The sequence below is a fragment of the Pristis pectinata genome, chromosome 6 (assembly GCF_009764475.1).
Source record: "Pristis pectinata isolate sPriPec2 chromosome 6, sPriPec2.1.pri, whole genome shotgun sequence".
Lineage (NCBI taxonomy): Eukaryota > Metazoa > Chordata > Chondrichthyes > Rhinopristiformes > Pristidae > Pristis > Pristis pectinata.
In genome coordinates this window covers 12,734,489-12,749,565 of record NC_067410.1, presented here as the reverse complement: position 1 = coordinate 12,749,565, position 15,077 = coordinate 12,734,489, and the positions used below count along the sequence as shown (strand labels likewise).

The window sequence follows — 15,077 nt, the reverse complement described above, 5'->3', positions numbered from 1 at the left end:
CCTCTTCTACCATTCAGTAAGACCATGGCTTCTCCATTTTCCCACCCAATAGTCTTTGACTGTCTTGGTGCCCAAATATTTATTTTTCTCTCCCTTGGATGTAGTGAATATACTCTGAGGCTGAGAATTCCAAACATCTTAACTCTCCCTTTTATGCATGATTATAAAGATTGCTTTGAGATTTTCATTTTTCACCTGTTTGCTTTTGTTTAACCATAACCAGTGGGATACTAGAGACCAAGCTTCCTTTTGTGTACACTCATCAAGGAGATAAACATCCGAATTTTCAACTATTAATTTCCAGAGTGCAAAGCTCGTAAATTGCCCCGCAACTGTACGCTTCATCTGTGATATTCCTGATTGGCTCTTTATAATTTTATTTCAATGTAAACACAGACACAGCAGGAAAAAAATTGTTTTCTGGACACAGTGGATTGATTTAGTCAATTGATACAAGCAGATAGGAGGTATATTAGGTTTTAAATTGTTTAATATTTATGGTTTCCTGTTCATACACATTACAGATCCACTCGACTTCAATAGTCACAGAATGCTCAGGTCTCAAACAAGCAGACTGAACCAAAACTCTGGAACTAAGGAGGCAATAAAATACATTCTTTTAAAAGATGTTTCTTTCTCCACTTAACATCAAAGTATCACCTTTTGATGAAACGCATAAACCAATATTACCTCAAACGTTCACAGAAGTTAACTTTTTAAATTAAACTCCTCTTCATTTAGTATATAGTCACAAATCAACACACAACTGCTTTTTCCAATTAATATCCCTCCCCAATCCCAGCACCTTGCAGCTGTGTGTTGTACACAAATCCTTTAGGAGGAATTGGAGTTCAGGCAGTGTTAGTTGTGCTACTCACTATTGAATCTTGTATTCTGTTATGGCATAGAAGGAGGCCATTCAGCCCAACATGTTTACACTGGCTCTTGGAGCGATGCCTTCTGTTCCTTTCTCCTGTAATCTATTCCTTCTTACATGCCCGTCAACTCCCTTCGATTCTCCTGCCACTCAATTACACTAAAAGGTCATTGTAGTGGTTAACTAACCTACCATCACATCTTAGGATGTGAGAAGAAACTTGAGCACCCAGAAGAAGCCCATATGGTCACAGGGGAAAAAGTTGGTCTGGATCAAATCTGGGTCATTGGAGCTCTGCACCTACGATACAACCGTGCCATCCTAAGAAGAATCAAAGGATTCCAAGGCTTGAGCATAAGAATATAAGCTGAGTGTCCAGTGCAATAGTGGACTATTGATGGTGATGTCTTGTGGATGAGATGTTAGAGCAAAACCCCACCTGCTTGCCCAGGTATATATAAAAGATGCCATTGCAGTCCCTTTGGAGAGAAGGGGAATTATCCAAGTCTTGGCTAATATTTACCCCTTGATTTACATCTGAACATCAAATTTTCTGATTATTATCACATTATTCTTTGTGGAACTTGTTTCCATGCAAACTAGTTGCTGTGCTTCCAACATTTCAACAGTGACTACATCTCACAGATACTTATTAGTTCTAAAGTAATGTAGAAGGCATCACATGAATGCAAATGACTCAAGATTGAAACCATCCAGTTTTTTACTTCAGTCTCAGGAGCAGATGGAGTCATACAGCACAGAAACAGGCCCTTCAGCCCAACTGGTCCATGCTGACCAAGCTAGTCCCACTAGTTAGCAGGTGATCATAAGAGCAAGGAGAAGCTTTTGTCTCTATGGTGGAACATTTCCACCTGCTTTAACAGCCAATCAGAGGAACAGTGGGGAATTAGAGAGCAGGGCTGGTAATCACTTTTGAAATCTGAGGGTGTCCATTGGCAAGAGGGAGTACATCCCCAATCAGAAACCAAATGTTCATTTAAATATAACCTTAGGAAGTAATTTGAAAATAGGGCGAGAAGTTAGTTGACAACATAGGGAACACTTACAGGTTCCAATGGTCAAATTTAGTACTGGAAATTGACCTCAGACCCCCAACAACAAAATGTAGAAGCGGCAAACACTGAAAGATTCAAGACTCACTACATGGATGAGGAAGATCCCTTTAGGATTGTAGCTGAGATGCTCCACATTAGAAGTGGAGGAATAAACAAAATATATTTATACAGCACCCTACACATTCTCAGCAGCTTTGCAGCAGATAAAATGCTTTCGAATTTGAATCTAGGAACCATGGCAGTCACGTTGCACTTGGCAAAATTCCACAATCAGCAATGAGATAACAAACAGATAATTTGTTTTTCAGTGATCTTGGCTGAAGAATAAATACCGGCAGTCAGCACACTGCTTTGAAAATAGTATCAGGAGACCTTTTATACGTCAGCCCAGACCTTGGTCTGGTGGCTCTTCTGAAAGATAGTACTTCTAACATTGCAGCGTTCCCTCAACAATGCTCTGTCAGCCCAGTATCTACAATGGGACACTTGGATCCTCAGGCTTTTGTCTCAGAGGTTATTGGCAAGGCTGAATACATTGATGAATCAATGCCCAAGAAACAAATCAAAAAGCAAGAGGAGAAAACCATATAATTAAAGATGGGCATACTGAATAGTTGAAGCTGAGAGATACCTTTATGGGTTGGAGACTGGAAAACAGGAGGGAGTGGCCGGCACACTAATGGAACAGTGGGAAATGTCTTGACACATTGGAAAATTGAAGATTGAGGACTTAACACACAAGTGCATCAGAAAGAGAGTATTGAGGGTTTTGAGTTGGAGCTGTTCACTTGCAAAAGTTGAATGAGACCCAAACTCACATGAGCTGGGTAAGTGGAACATGTCAACTTAGATGCTATGACATATTTTAGTGCCCCCTCCAATATACCCAATGACACACATCTTGCGTGGATTACTACACAATCAGGCAGGTTTTGCGTTATGGCTTACATTGTATTGCAGAGGACTAATACAGGACACAAATAGCTTGTGTTAATTTAGCAGTCATGCAGAACATTTTTCTCACACACCCTGATCTTTTCCACTGCCAAGCAGAACATTAAATATTAAAAATCTTTAATTCTTTTTATTTTCTATTAAATTAAAATTATACATTTAATAAAATATAAATACTGTGTAAGGGAATCTGAGAAGCTTCATTTCTAAATATGATAGCGCAATCTAATAAAACAAATCAATATTGTATATTATAGCACAAACCAAAAATAAAATGCAAATTTTATTTAAACAAAGCTGTAAATATTGTTTTCACCAAATAAACCATTTCTATTCATTGTCCCCAGAATTATTATTTTATAAATGCTCTGAGATGTTAAGAAACCAACATACAAGGTTGGGTCCATGGGGCACATTTGCAGTATTATAAGTACATGGTTAAGTTCATGAGAAAGGACATTATATTTAATTATTAAAAAAGAGACAGTGAATTAAATCATTAAAGTCATTAGTACATGACTTCTTCCCACTCCTTTCATTTGAAATGTTTAGAGTTTAATAAAAATAAATCTTTATTCGTATAAATGTGTTTTTTCTTTGTTGAATCCATCCTCTCCCCCCAATCAATACATCCTGCAAACAGGTGGTATTCCATCTCTGGGAAGCTATCCAGGATACTCTGCATTCCTGATGGGGTGAACTTTCCTGATGAATGGGGTGACCTGTCTGATGGACTTAATGGGTTGTCCCACCTTCCCACCGCTCTGGGCTGCTTTGCTGATGGGTCGGCACTGTGATTGGTCCCACACAGGGGAAGGAACACTGTTGCAGAGTTTCCAGCAGTCCCATGCCTTCACAATGACTACAGGGAAATCATCCAGGTACTTCCTTCTCCTTGTGTGACATCAGATAAATTGACGAAAGCTTCATTTGCTTTTCCCATGCCAGCATCCATTCTGTGTTGGGTACTGTGCAAGGTACATCACCCTCCAGAATCTGTGTTGAAGTAGGGTTGGCGGTGGGAAAGCCGTGGGTGAAAATGCTTGCATTCTCAGCTTGAGATGCGATGCAAACAATCCAGTGTATGTTGCTGAAATAACTCACCTTGCAGAAGCAGTCATCAGGATTTCAACCCTGGTCTCCCAAACAAGAGCACAGCACAGTGGCAAGCTTCAACAGGTTATGGGAAGGTTTTACAAATTAAATAAAGCAGCGACCTGGAAGCCATGTCTCTGATGGCGAGTTGATGCTGTTAAAATGGCAAGCAGAAAATAATCATTTGTTTCACAAACTTTACCATGGAACTAGTGCTTTGTAAGATTGTCGTGACCAAACGCTGAGCTCAGAATGTCTGTGAGCTGAAGGCTTAGAGATAGCTCTGTGGTTTGTAACAGGACGTTTTTCCTCTCAAGGTACAGCCGGTACAAAACAGCGCATTCATCAAAAGTGCTCTACTGATCTGCTCTATCTCTAAATCAACTGAAAAATATTTACACGTGACATATCAGGGTACAGATTGATAGGTGACCTCCACCTATATGGCTCTTCTTTACTCAGGAGTATAAATGAGTCAGGAACAGGGAGGCAAAACAATAGCACTTGTGCTTACTGTTACAACACTTATGCCTCAAGCAGGAGAGCTCTGGATAGTGGAATCCTGTCTGGCTTTTATGCTCCTTCCTACCCTACAAACCCAACTCCCTCCCTGGCTGAGACTGGCTCCCTTAGCTTAGACTGGGAAACTGCCTTCAGCATGATTGGCTCTACACAATACCATGTAATGCATTTAACCTTCTGAAACAGAGGTTTTTGTTTCAAACAGAGAAATATTAATTGTTCAGGCAACAAAATGCAGCACAACACTGCTATCTACAACAGAACTATGAAAAGTGCACACAGCACTTAGGAGTTTGGACATGGAAACAGTGTATGGCAGTTTGAAATCTTTTTTGTTTGTAATCTTCTGAACCACCTTTAACAATGGGGCCACATAGCAATCAACTGTGTCAAAGGAGCGCAATATAAAATACATATATAAAAAAACAAGAGCCCTCCCCACCCACCCAAGTAAACCTAAGATCCTCAGTTCAGAGCCCAGTTGAACACACGTGCCCCTGCACTATTCACAGGTTTTAACACTGAGAATGTCACCTCTGCCCTAGCTCTATACAAAATAACTTAGAAATGGTGTGGTTTTATAAAGTTTCATGTGAAGTGTTTGCATCAACTCCTTACTATACAGTAACACAGTATAAAAATTGCTGGTATGCAAAACTATATATATGTGCAGTGTTTGTACATGTATCTCATTATGGCAGGTTCAGCATGCATACTGGGTTTATCAGCCATTTTCTACAGCAATGGTCTTGCTCATTGAGGGTGAGGGGGGCACTTGGCTTTCAGTGGACAAGGCACTCCATCATCTAGTGGCCTCCGTTTATGTTCTTGCCTCCCGTGGACCAGTCGATGATGATGAAGCTCAGACTCATGATCATGAAGAGAAAGCCCAGGCCTGCAAAACAAGCAGCCTGCGAGAAAAAACAGGAGAACACGATGTGATTAACATAGGGAAAATCTCACAAGTTACAGAGATGCCTGCAGTCAATGGGCAAGGGGTTGGGTAGCTGGCACTTGGGAAAAGACATTGGAATACACCGCCACATCTACAGTGATTAAGTCCAACCATGTGGGCCAAATGGCCCGGTTTTGCCTTATGTTATAGGCAACTATATAATATAGGTCTTTGAGTCCCTTGTTTCTTTATTAGCCCTCCCCTGCTCTACCCCAGTGGGCCTACACATATTATTCCTTTATAAGCAGAGATATCTTCTTCCCAGGGTAGAGGACATGTATTTAAGGTGAGAAGAGGAAAGTTTAAAGAAGATGTGCAGGGCAAGTTTTTTTTTATACACGGAGAGTGATAGGTGCCTGGAATGGGCTGCTGGGGGAAGTGGTGGAAGGTGGATACGATAGTGGCATTTAAGAGTCTGTTAAGACACATGAATACACAGGGAATGGAGGGATGTGGATCATGTGCAGGCAGAAGGGATTTAGTTTAATTCAGCATCGTGTTTGGCACAGACATCGTGGGCTGAAGGGCCTGTTCCTATTCTGTACTGTTCTATGTTCTAATGGGTGGCTTATTTGAAAGCTGCCAGCAAATCTGTCTCCTGCACCCTTCCAGGCAGTGGATTCCAAACCAGCACAAAGGTCACCTCATCTCCTCTCCTCCACTCAACGTTTATTTCTCCTAAAGCCCCATATAACAGCAGCCAGTCAGTTCGTACAAGCTGTGTTACATTTCTATTGGTTACTTCAGCAAGGAGCCAGTGAGAGGAAGGAGCAAAGGACCATAAAGGTAGACTGCTCATTTGAGATGGATGTCTGTATCGGATTTGGACAGCTATGCCAAGGAATAAGCTATGCTCTGTTCATACTGGTTCTCGCTCTGTCTTGATCAGTGTACAGAAAACAACAAATGTTTACTCTGTCCTCAGAGTGATGATTGACAAGTGCCCAGTCATTGCAGCATGCGTGGTACCATCACTGCATCTTGGCGTGGAGTCCAATTATAAACACATTTCCCTCCAAGTTTCTCTGATTAAAATCCAATGTCTTTAAACTGGCTCCTTCATGCCTAGCTTAACGCATCTCTTTCTGACGCTGCTAATTGCCACAGACTCTGTTGTACGTACGCACAATCTAAAGGGTACGACATCGATAACCATAATGCACAAGCGCATGTTTGACTCACAGACGTTACATATTCCAGTTAAAAATGGGGAGATAACCTACGTTTCTGAATTGCAACTTTGTGCCTCAGTGTTGGATCCTGTATGCACACGGTAACTGAGCATAAGGCAGCAGTGTGTTCCTGTCTGAGACTATAAAGCAGTTCTATATTCCAGTGCCTGGACCGCATGCATGTTGTTTACCTACGTAACAGAGGCTGCAGTTCAATGTCACCCTTGGGTAGGAGGCACTGTAGCTCATCTTGTGCACATTTGAATCATGATTTAAGATGAAAACTATTGACTAAGGGGCTCAATTCCCTTAAATGAAGCAGGATGTGGATTTTTTTTTGTGTATTTCACTGTAACATGTGGAACCCATTAACTAAAAATTCCAAAAAACCTAGAGGGCGCATCTACCCCTTTAACATTAGCTCCCCCTTCCCTTGCCATTGAAGCAAATGTTCCATTGCAGTGGTGCCCATTTGCGTTCCTGACAGTGTTAGGCAATTTCTGTGTGCCGGCAATACCCCTGCAAGCCCACTGTTCACTGTTAATGAGCCCCAACCCAGGAGAGGGATTGTGGATTGCCAGTGGGTGTAACCCTCACCTCAACTGGCCTCCAGTGCTGAATCCGCACTCCTGGAAAATTCAGCCCTAAGTCTGCAATATTAATGGCATTTCTGCCATAACAATGATGTCTTTGAAACCTCTCCCACTCTGCTCAGTATTAGTTTAATATAACTACATAGTGGGTGTTGTTAAACTGGCAATCGAGGAGAACACATTATTTCCTAGAACATAGAACAGTACAGCACAGGAACAGGCCCTTCAGCCCACAATGTCTGTGCTGAGCATGTCAAATTATACTAATCCCTTCTGCCTGCACAATGATCACTATCTCTCCATTCCCTGCCTATCTAAAAGTTTCCTGAACACCTCGATTGTATCTGCTTCCAATACCACCCCTGGCAACACATTCCAGGCACCTACCATTTTCTGTGTAAAAAAGACTTGCTCCGCACATCCTCTTTAAACTTTCCACCTTTCACCTTAAAGCTATGCCCTCTAGTATTCAACATTTCCACCTTGGGAAAAAGATTCTGTCTGTCTACTCTCTCTATGCCTCTCATAATTTTACTAACTTCCATCAGGTCTCCCCTCAGCCTCCGAGGCTCCAGAGAAAACACTTGAAGTTTGTCCAACCTTTCCTAATAACTAATACTCTCTAATCCAGGCAGTATCCTAGTAAACCTTTTCTGAATCCTCTCCAAAGTCTCCACATCCTTCCTGTAATGGGGCAACCGGCCTAACCAAAGTTTTATATAACTGCAACATGACTTCCTGTCCATTATACCCTATGACCCAAGCAATGAAGGCAAGCATGCCATACGCCTTCTTTACCACTCTATTTGCGTTGCCACTTTCAGGGAGGTATGGACTTGGACCCCAAGATCCCTCTGTACATTAGCTTTGGCATATATTTTTTTTTCACTTAAATTTTGCAAGACCCACCAGGATTTTTGGAAGTGTGCACATGGGCTCCTCTTCTTTTGGCATTATGCGTATGTAGAATACAGCTGGGAAGATGAAAATTAAACACGGGGCAGAAGTAGCACCTGATGAAAGAGAAACCAATAACCATCAGTACACAACTTGGCCTTCAGATACACATGATTTGCAGATCTTTATAAACAACCCTTTCTCTTGCACATTATTTATTTGGCCGTAGTTTATATTTTGTTGTGATTTTGTTTTAATGCAAGGACTTAATAAACAAGTGCCAACTCCAGGGAATGAGAAACCTACCAACTTCAGGTTTTTTCACCATTACTTCACAAGGGGGTGCAATTCCTGCCCTGGCTGTTCAATGTAGAAGTTCCAAGGAGGTCTAACCCACCGTCAATACTCCAGAAAAAGGGAGATGAGCAGGCTGCCACCCCCTGTGGTTCTGGTCTGTTTGGGTTACTGATAACAGCTGCTATGTCCAAGACCTGCAGCAGCTGTTTTATGACCTGACTTCCCATCATCTGGTCTATGCAAAAGCATTAATACACCTCTGGCAACACATCAGAATTCCATCCCAAACAGCACCATTTCCTCAATATTTATTTACTGGCTTAAGGTGTGCCCAATATCTCTGCGCAGCTGGGGGAGGCCTGGCAGATAGTGAACAAACTTCCTGGTGTGTCATAGAGCTGGCTGATACCAGCATCAGTCTAGACTTATCACAAGGTGTTGGGGAGACTGAGAAGGGAGGAAATGAATGCCAGGCACCCAGAACGATCCAAGTAAATAATTTTCCATGCAATATTTTTCATTCTGGTTACATCTGGTTATCACAGTTCTGCAGCTACAAATCCTCCCTCACAGACACTCTCTCTCCCCAGGGGCCAGAATTATACAGTTGTTTCTTATAAGATAGGTTGCTGTGGGTTACAAAGAGTGTTTTAGGGTTTCTGAGTGAGCCAAGAGATGTGTAATGTAACTATACACATCAAAAAAAATCCTATTAAGTTATTACAAGGAGACTTATCAATGGGCCCAAGTGTTTCCAAATTAAACCACATGTGGTTTCAATTTACTCAAGCTATTACATCTTCTCCTTGTAGGCGCACTTCTAACTCACCACTCCAGTCCCAATTGGTGGCAGAGCCAAGGCTCAGTGCGCCCCAGGTAAACACAGATTCATCTCTCTCACCCTTTCCTGCAGCATTTGCTGGTCTCAGATCCAAGTGACAAGTACAATCTACCATACAACAGAGTCCCTTTCAATGCTTCAACCGTTTAACATTATGCAAGGCAATCCATGATGGCACAAGATCAACATTCTTCACCAGTGATCAATAACAAGCCATATTACACCGTACATTTCCACTCTAGACTATAGATCCCAACTTAAGCCTACATTTCCCAATGCCAGACATATGTCACCGCACGACCATATATCACCAAACTAGACCACAGACCACACGTCACCATGTTAGACCATATATCACCACACCAGGCAATAGACTATACTGTATATCACCAAACTAGACCATAGACCAGACATCACCATATTAGACTATACATCACCAAACTAGACCATAGACCAGACATCACCATATTAGACTATACATCACCACACTGGACCATAGACCATACATCACCATATAAGACTATATATTGCCATATTTGACTCTTACATCACAATATTAGACTACACATGACCATATTAGACAATAGACTATATGTCATCACATTAGACTATACATCAACATATTTGACCATACTTCACCATATTAGACTACACATCATCATATTAGAATATACTTCACCATATTAGACCATATATCGATTGCAGCTCGGCATTCAACACCATCATCCTCACAGTACTAATCAGCAAGCTTCAAAACCTGGGCTTCCAAACCTCCCTCTGCAACTGGACCCTCAACTTCCTTATCGGGAGACCACAGTCAGTGCGGATCGGTAGTAATATCTCCTCGCTGACAATCAACACAGGCGCACCTCAAGGATGCGTGCTTAGCCTACTGCTCTACTCTCCCTACACTCATGACTGTGTGCTTAGGCACAGCTCAAACACCATCTATAAATTCGCCGATGACACCACTGTTGTTGGCAGAATCTCAGATGGCGATGAGAAGGCAGACAGGAGTGAGATAGATCGGCTGGTTGAGTGGTGTCGCAACAACAACCTCCCACTCAACATCAGCAAGACCAAGCAATTGATTGTGGAGAAGGGGAAGTCGGGAGAACACACATCAGTCCTCATTGAGGGGTCAGCGATGGAAAGTGTGAGCAGCTTCAAGTTCCTGGGCATCAATATCTCGGAGGATCTATCCTGAGCCCAACACATTGATGCAATCATGAAGAAGGCACTATTTCATTAGTTTGAGGACATTCGGTATGTCACCAAAGATTCTTACAAGTTTCTCTAGATGTATGGTGGTGGAGAGTGTTCTGACTGGTTGTATCACAGCCTGGTAGGGAGGGTCCAATGCACAGGATCGCAAGAGGCTGCAGAGGGTTGTAGACTCAGCCAGCTCCATCATGGGCACAACCTTCCGCACCATCAAGGACATCTTCAAGAGGCGGTGTCTCAAGAAGGAGGCATCCATCACAAAGGATCCTCACCACCCGGGACATGCCCTCTTCTCGTTACTACCATTAGGGAGGAGGTACAGGAGCCTGAAGACCCACACTCAAAGGTTCAGAAACAGCTTCTTCCCTTCCATCAGATTTCTGAACGGTCCATGAACCCATGAACACGACCTCATTATTCCTTTATTCCTGCAATATTTATTTATTTTTGTAATTTATAGTAATTTTTATGTTTTTGTATTGTACTGCTGCCACAAAACAACAAATTTCAAGTCATATAAGTCGGTGATAATAAATCTGATTCTACATTACCACACCAGACCATACATCACTGCATTAAACCATACACCCAAATACTGGACCATACATTACTACACTAGACCATATAACCCCTCCCCAACCAGAGCAGACAACCTCCCACTAAACCATATACCGCCACACTACATCCACATCACTGCATCTGCTTTCTCCCTGTTCCCATGTCATGTTAGGCCCTGACTCCAAATTCAAACTTCAATTAGGTTATAAATGTAGCATGTGTGTGATGCTATCCACTTTGCAAGTGCTGTGGTATAGTTTCCTATGAATCATAAGAGCATCCGAGTGAGTAGTGTAAAGCACAGAAACTAACAAGCAGCAGGTCAAGATAATAGGTTTTAAAACTTCATTTATACAGCACGGCAACAGACCCTTCCGGCCCAACAAGCCTGCGCCGCCCAATTACACCCACGTTAACCTACCCGTATGTCTCTGGAACGTGGGAGGAAACCGGAGCACCCGGAGGAAACCCACACAGACACGGGGAGAACGTACAAACTCCTTACAGACAGCGGCGGGAATTGAACCCCTATCGCTAGTGCTGTAATAGCGTTACGCTAACCGCTACGCTACCGTGCTGCCCCTACTTTAACTTTGAGAGACTGAATAATTCAAAGTACTTCAGACTAAAGAACTTCTTAAAACTTCCTATTCTCTCTGTGCACAGTATTGACTTCTAAGCTGACAAATCCAGGAGCATAGCAACACCTCCCTGAGGTTTTGTGTCTGTTTAACTGTAAACATATAGCAGTTTGCTCAGCTTACAAGGTTATAAGTCACCATAATGTGTGCCTTTTATCTAACCAAGATACCACCAAAGAATATTAATCCATCTTTTAGGTGCTGTCATTCCCTTTTCATTTGGATTGTACAGCAACTGTTAAACTTCCCTTTGAGGCTCAGGTTCCTTTGTCAGAGCTTGATTAAATAACAGTCAGAGAAACTGGCCTGGAACCATTTCTTAACACAACAGGAAGCAGAGCTGCACTAATGGAAAGCTAGCCGAAATGTCAGTACCTCCATCCCCTAGGCTGATGTCTGCATCACCAGCACAGCAGCTTTAATGGATCTCTGACCGACTCCACTGCCTACTGAGTGGGGTCCAGCTCATTGATGACAGCATCACAACGCAGTTTGGTCAATTTTTTTTATAAATAAAGCAGGCCACATTGTGGAAAATCTGAGGTAACGTCTTCAGAGGGTTAGTTTGCGTGTATCACCAATTTACTAAGATCTCCTTTCTCGAAACTGAAAAAAATTCCTTGATGTTACATGGTTGAGCCAGTGTATGACCTAACCCAATTGTTCTCACTAGACCGTTAAACAACTGTACACTAATATAATGCAGATGTGGCTTCCGACTGATGTGATGTGAAACACTTCCTAGCTCTGTTCCAAATGTAGCATTCACTGAAAGCAGAAATGATCTTGGCACCTTTCTACTGTGTTCAGAGGAATATATACACTACTACCAATTCTACACATGGAGTGGTACACAGCAGCAGACCTTTTTTGGTATCACTTGCACTGAAATAGGGGGAAATGTTTAACAACTATGAAACAACTGTGATGATGAAAATATTATAGGAAATAACATCTACAGAAGTGTTGCTACCCACAAGAGTTTCCATATTTGACTGTGCACATAGTTTTGTCGATCAGATGATATTCTTTCAATTGAAGCATATTTTTCCTCCATCAATGCATCTCATTGCAAAGTCATTGAAGCAGGTCAATCCACCTACAGAAGAGTCCACACAGACTCGGAAGGGCAATCTGGTTAGTGTCACTTCCCCAATAAAAGAGCACATCGCAGCATTAAATTGTCTTCCATCAGTCAGAGTCATAGAGTAATACAGCACGGAAACAGATCCTTTGGCCCAACTCGTCCATGCCAACCAAGATGCCCATCTAAGTTAATCTCACTTGCTGGCATTTAGCTCATATCCTTCTAAACCTCTCCTATCCATGTACTTGTCCAAGAGTCTTTTAAATGCTGTCATTGTACCTGCCTTAACCACTTCCTCTGGCAGCTTGTTCCAGCTCCAGATGCAATTGCGGACCACATCCAACTGTCAGTGCTGAGCAGGAAGCAGCAGAAGAAAGGGCGATTTTGTATCCGGGGATGGCTCTCTCCGCTAGTGCACGTTGTAATGGCTGTGGTGTCTATTGCACAAAAGTCTAGCTGATACTCCAGTGCAGTAGTGAAGGGGTGCTGCACTGTTGGAGGTGGCATCCTTCCAACTTAATCTGTGGACCTGTCTGTTCTGTCAGGTGGATGCAGAGGATATCCTGTCACCACTGACTGTGTCCCAAATCCCAAGGATGAGCATGGCTACAAAAATAACATCTGCATCGTTAACAATACACAATGGCAGCTACTTCATGGTGAGCAGGAACTCCATGTTGGCATTCAGCTGCACTGTAAGAAAAGGAGGTCAGCTCTGACCTGACAACATACAAGTTATCAAAGAATGGATCCATTCTCAGCAGCTACTTTCCTAATGATGGCAAAATACACCTTGTTTGCCCTAATGAAGCTGGAATTGTGAGTCACCCTTTCACCAGGATGTTAGCTTTGCTTTCAAGATAGCACTGATAGGGCTGCTGACTTTGAGAGGAGTCAGTAAACCAAGGCGTCATCTGAGCTTCATTAAAAATCCATTGTCTCCATTTCATTGAAGAATTATTTCTGGTGTCCTGGCCAATGTTCAGCACCACTACCACAGATTATTATCATTCAAGATTTTAATGCAAGGTCTCGACCCAAAACGTTGACCATCCCTCTGCCTCCACAAGTGCTGCTCAACCTTTTGAGCTCCTCTAGCAGTTTGTTTTTTTTTAATTACCATGTTTGCTGTACATTCATTGGCTGCTGCACCACTACAACAGCGGCTTCTCTTCAAAAGTACACCTCGCTGGACATAAAGCACTTTGAACATTCTGAAGGGGTGTGAAGGTTGCGATAGAAAGGTGAGATTTTCTTGCATGGGAGAGAAAACCAGCAGGATTCTCAGTCATTTGCCCCTCCTCCTCTGCCCTCTGACACAGGTGGGAAAGAGCAATAAACATGCACCAGGTTGTTCACTATTGGGGTAGTTTTGGTCCAAGTCCCTCACTCTTGAGTGAGTTTCTTTTTAAGCCAATATTATGCAGATATATCAGGCCTTGACTGTTCAGACACTGCCTGTCACCCTGGTCACTGCTGGAGGACAGTGTCAGTGACGTGCTTATTGAAGTGAACATGGAGTTGTCTGTTAGGCTACTGAGTCATAAAGTCTGGATTAAAACTGCCAGTTTTTGGCTAAGGGGTTTCTTTGTAAATCTGGCAACACTGCTGGGGTATCATGACTGCGCTTGGTGCCTTAATCAGAGAGTGTTCCAAACATTTAGTTTTACTTTAAAATGAGTCACATGGAGGTGTGGGAGAAGGGACGCTTGAGTAAATAAATATAACAGGTCACACAGTGACAGTATGTAAATTGATCTTCACTGCGATCACTGCCCTAAGGTTCAGGCCACAGACTGGCTCCATTGACTTTTCCTAATAATAAATATGCTGACACTTGGATCACTCACAGGCTGTGACATCAATCACATGTTACTCCGGTCAAGGTCACAGCACGGCCACAGGTTCAGAGAAACTTGGCAGTCGTATATTGGAGGAGTCTTAAAGGCCTAATCTAACTCGTGAGTGCGGACTAAAATGTCCTCTCCCCACAGAAAGCCTCATGCCTTTCACAGAAGAGTGTGGGGGCATATCGTCAGGTCAAAGTATTAAAAACTGCTTCATAAATTGGGTTGCAATCGGGTCATGACACATTATATTTGTACAATTCTTATGTCAGAATGTTAGAAAGCTCAGTGAAAAGCAAGCGTTGGGACATCAACAGCTCTGAAGGGAATATGTCAAGCTGTTGGAGTACACCAATGGAACGATAAATTCATGGAACTGCAATTTCTCAGGAGGCCATTCAGTCCATTGAGTCTAGTCAATCCCATAAACCTGCTCTATCC

General features: G+C 42.5%; 1 protein-coding gene across 2 annotated transcripts in view; it reads right to left on the bottom strand.

Moving 5' to 3' along the window:
• Window positions 1-472: 472 nt before the first annotated feature.
• The window catches only part of slc38a3b (solute carrier family 38 member 3b), a 108,050-nt gene continuing 93,445 nt past the window's right edge, over window positions 473-15,077 (bottom strand). For both annotated transcript variants that reach the window (XM_052018948.1, XM_052018949.1), the window contains exons 15-16: window positions 8,154-8,257; window positions 473-5,435 (exon numbers count right to left, since the gene is read on the bottom strand). In XM_052018948.1, the coding sequence (XP_051874908.1) occupies window positions 5,331-5,435; window positions 8,154-8,257 (209 nt within the window). In that variant the 3' untranslated portion in view covers window positions 473-5,330. The remainder of the gene's footprint in view (window positions 5,436-8,153; window positions 8,258-15,077) is intronic.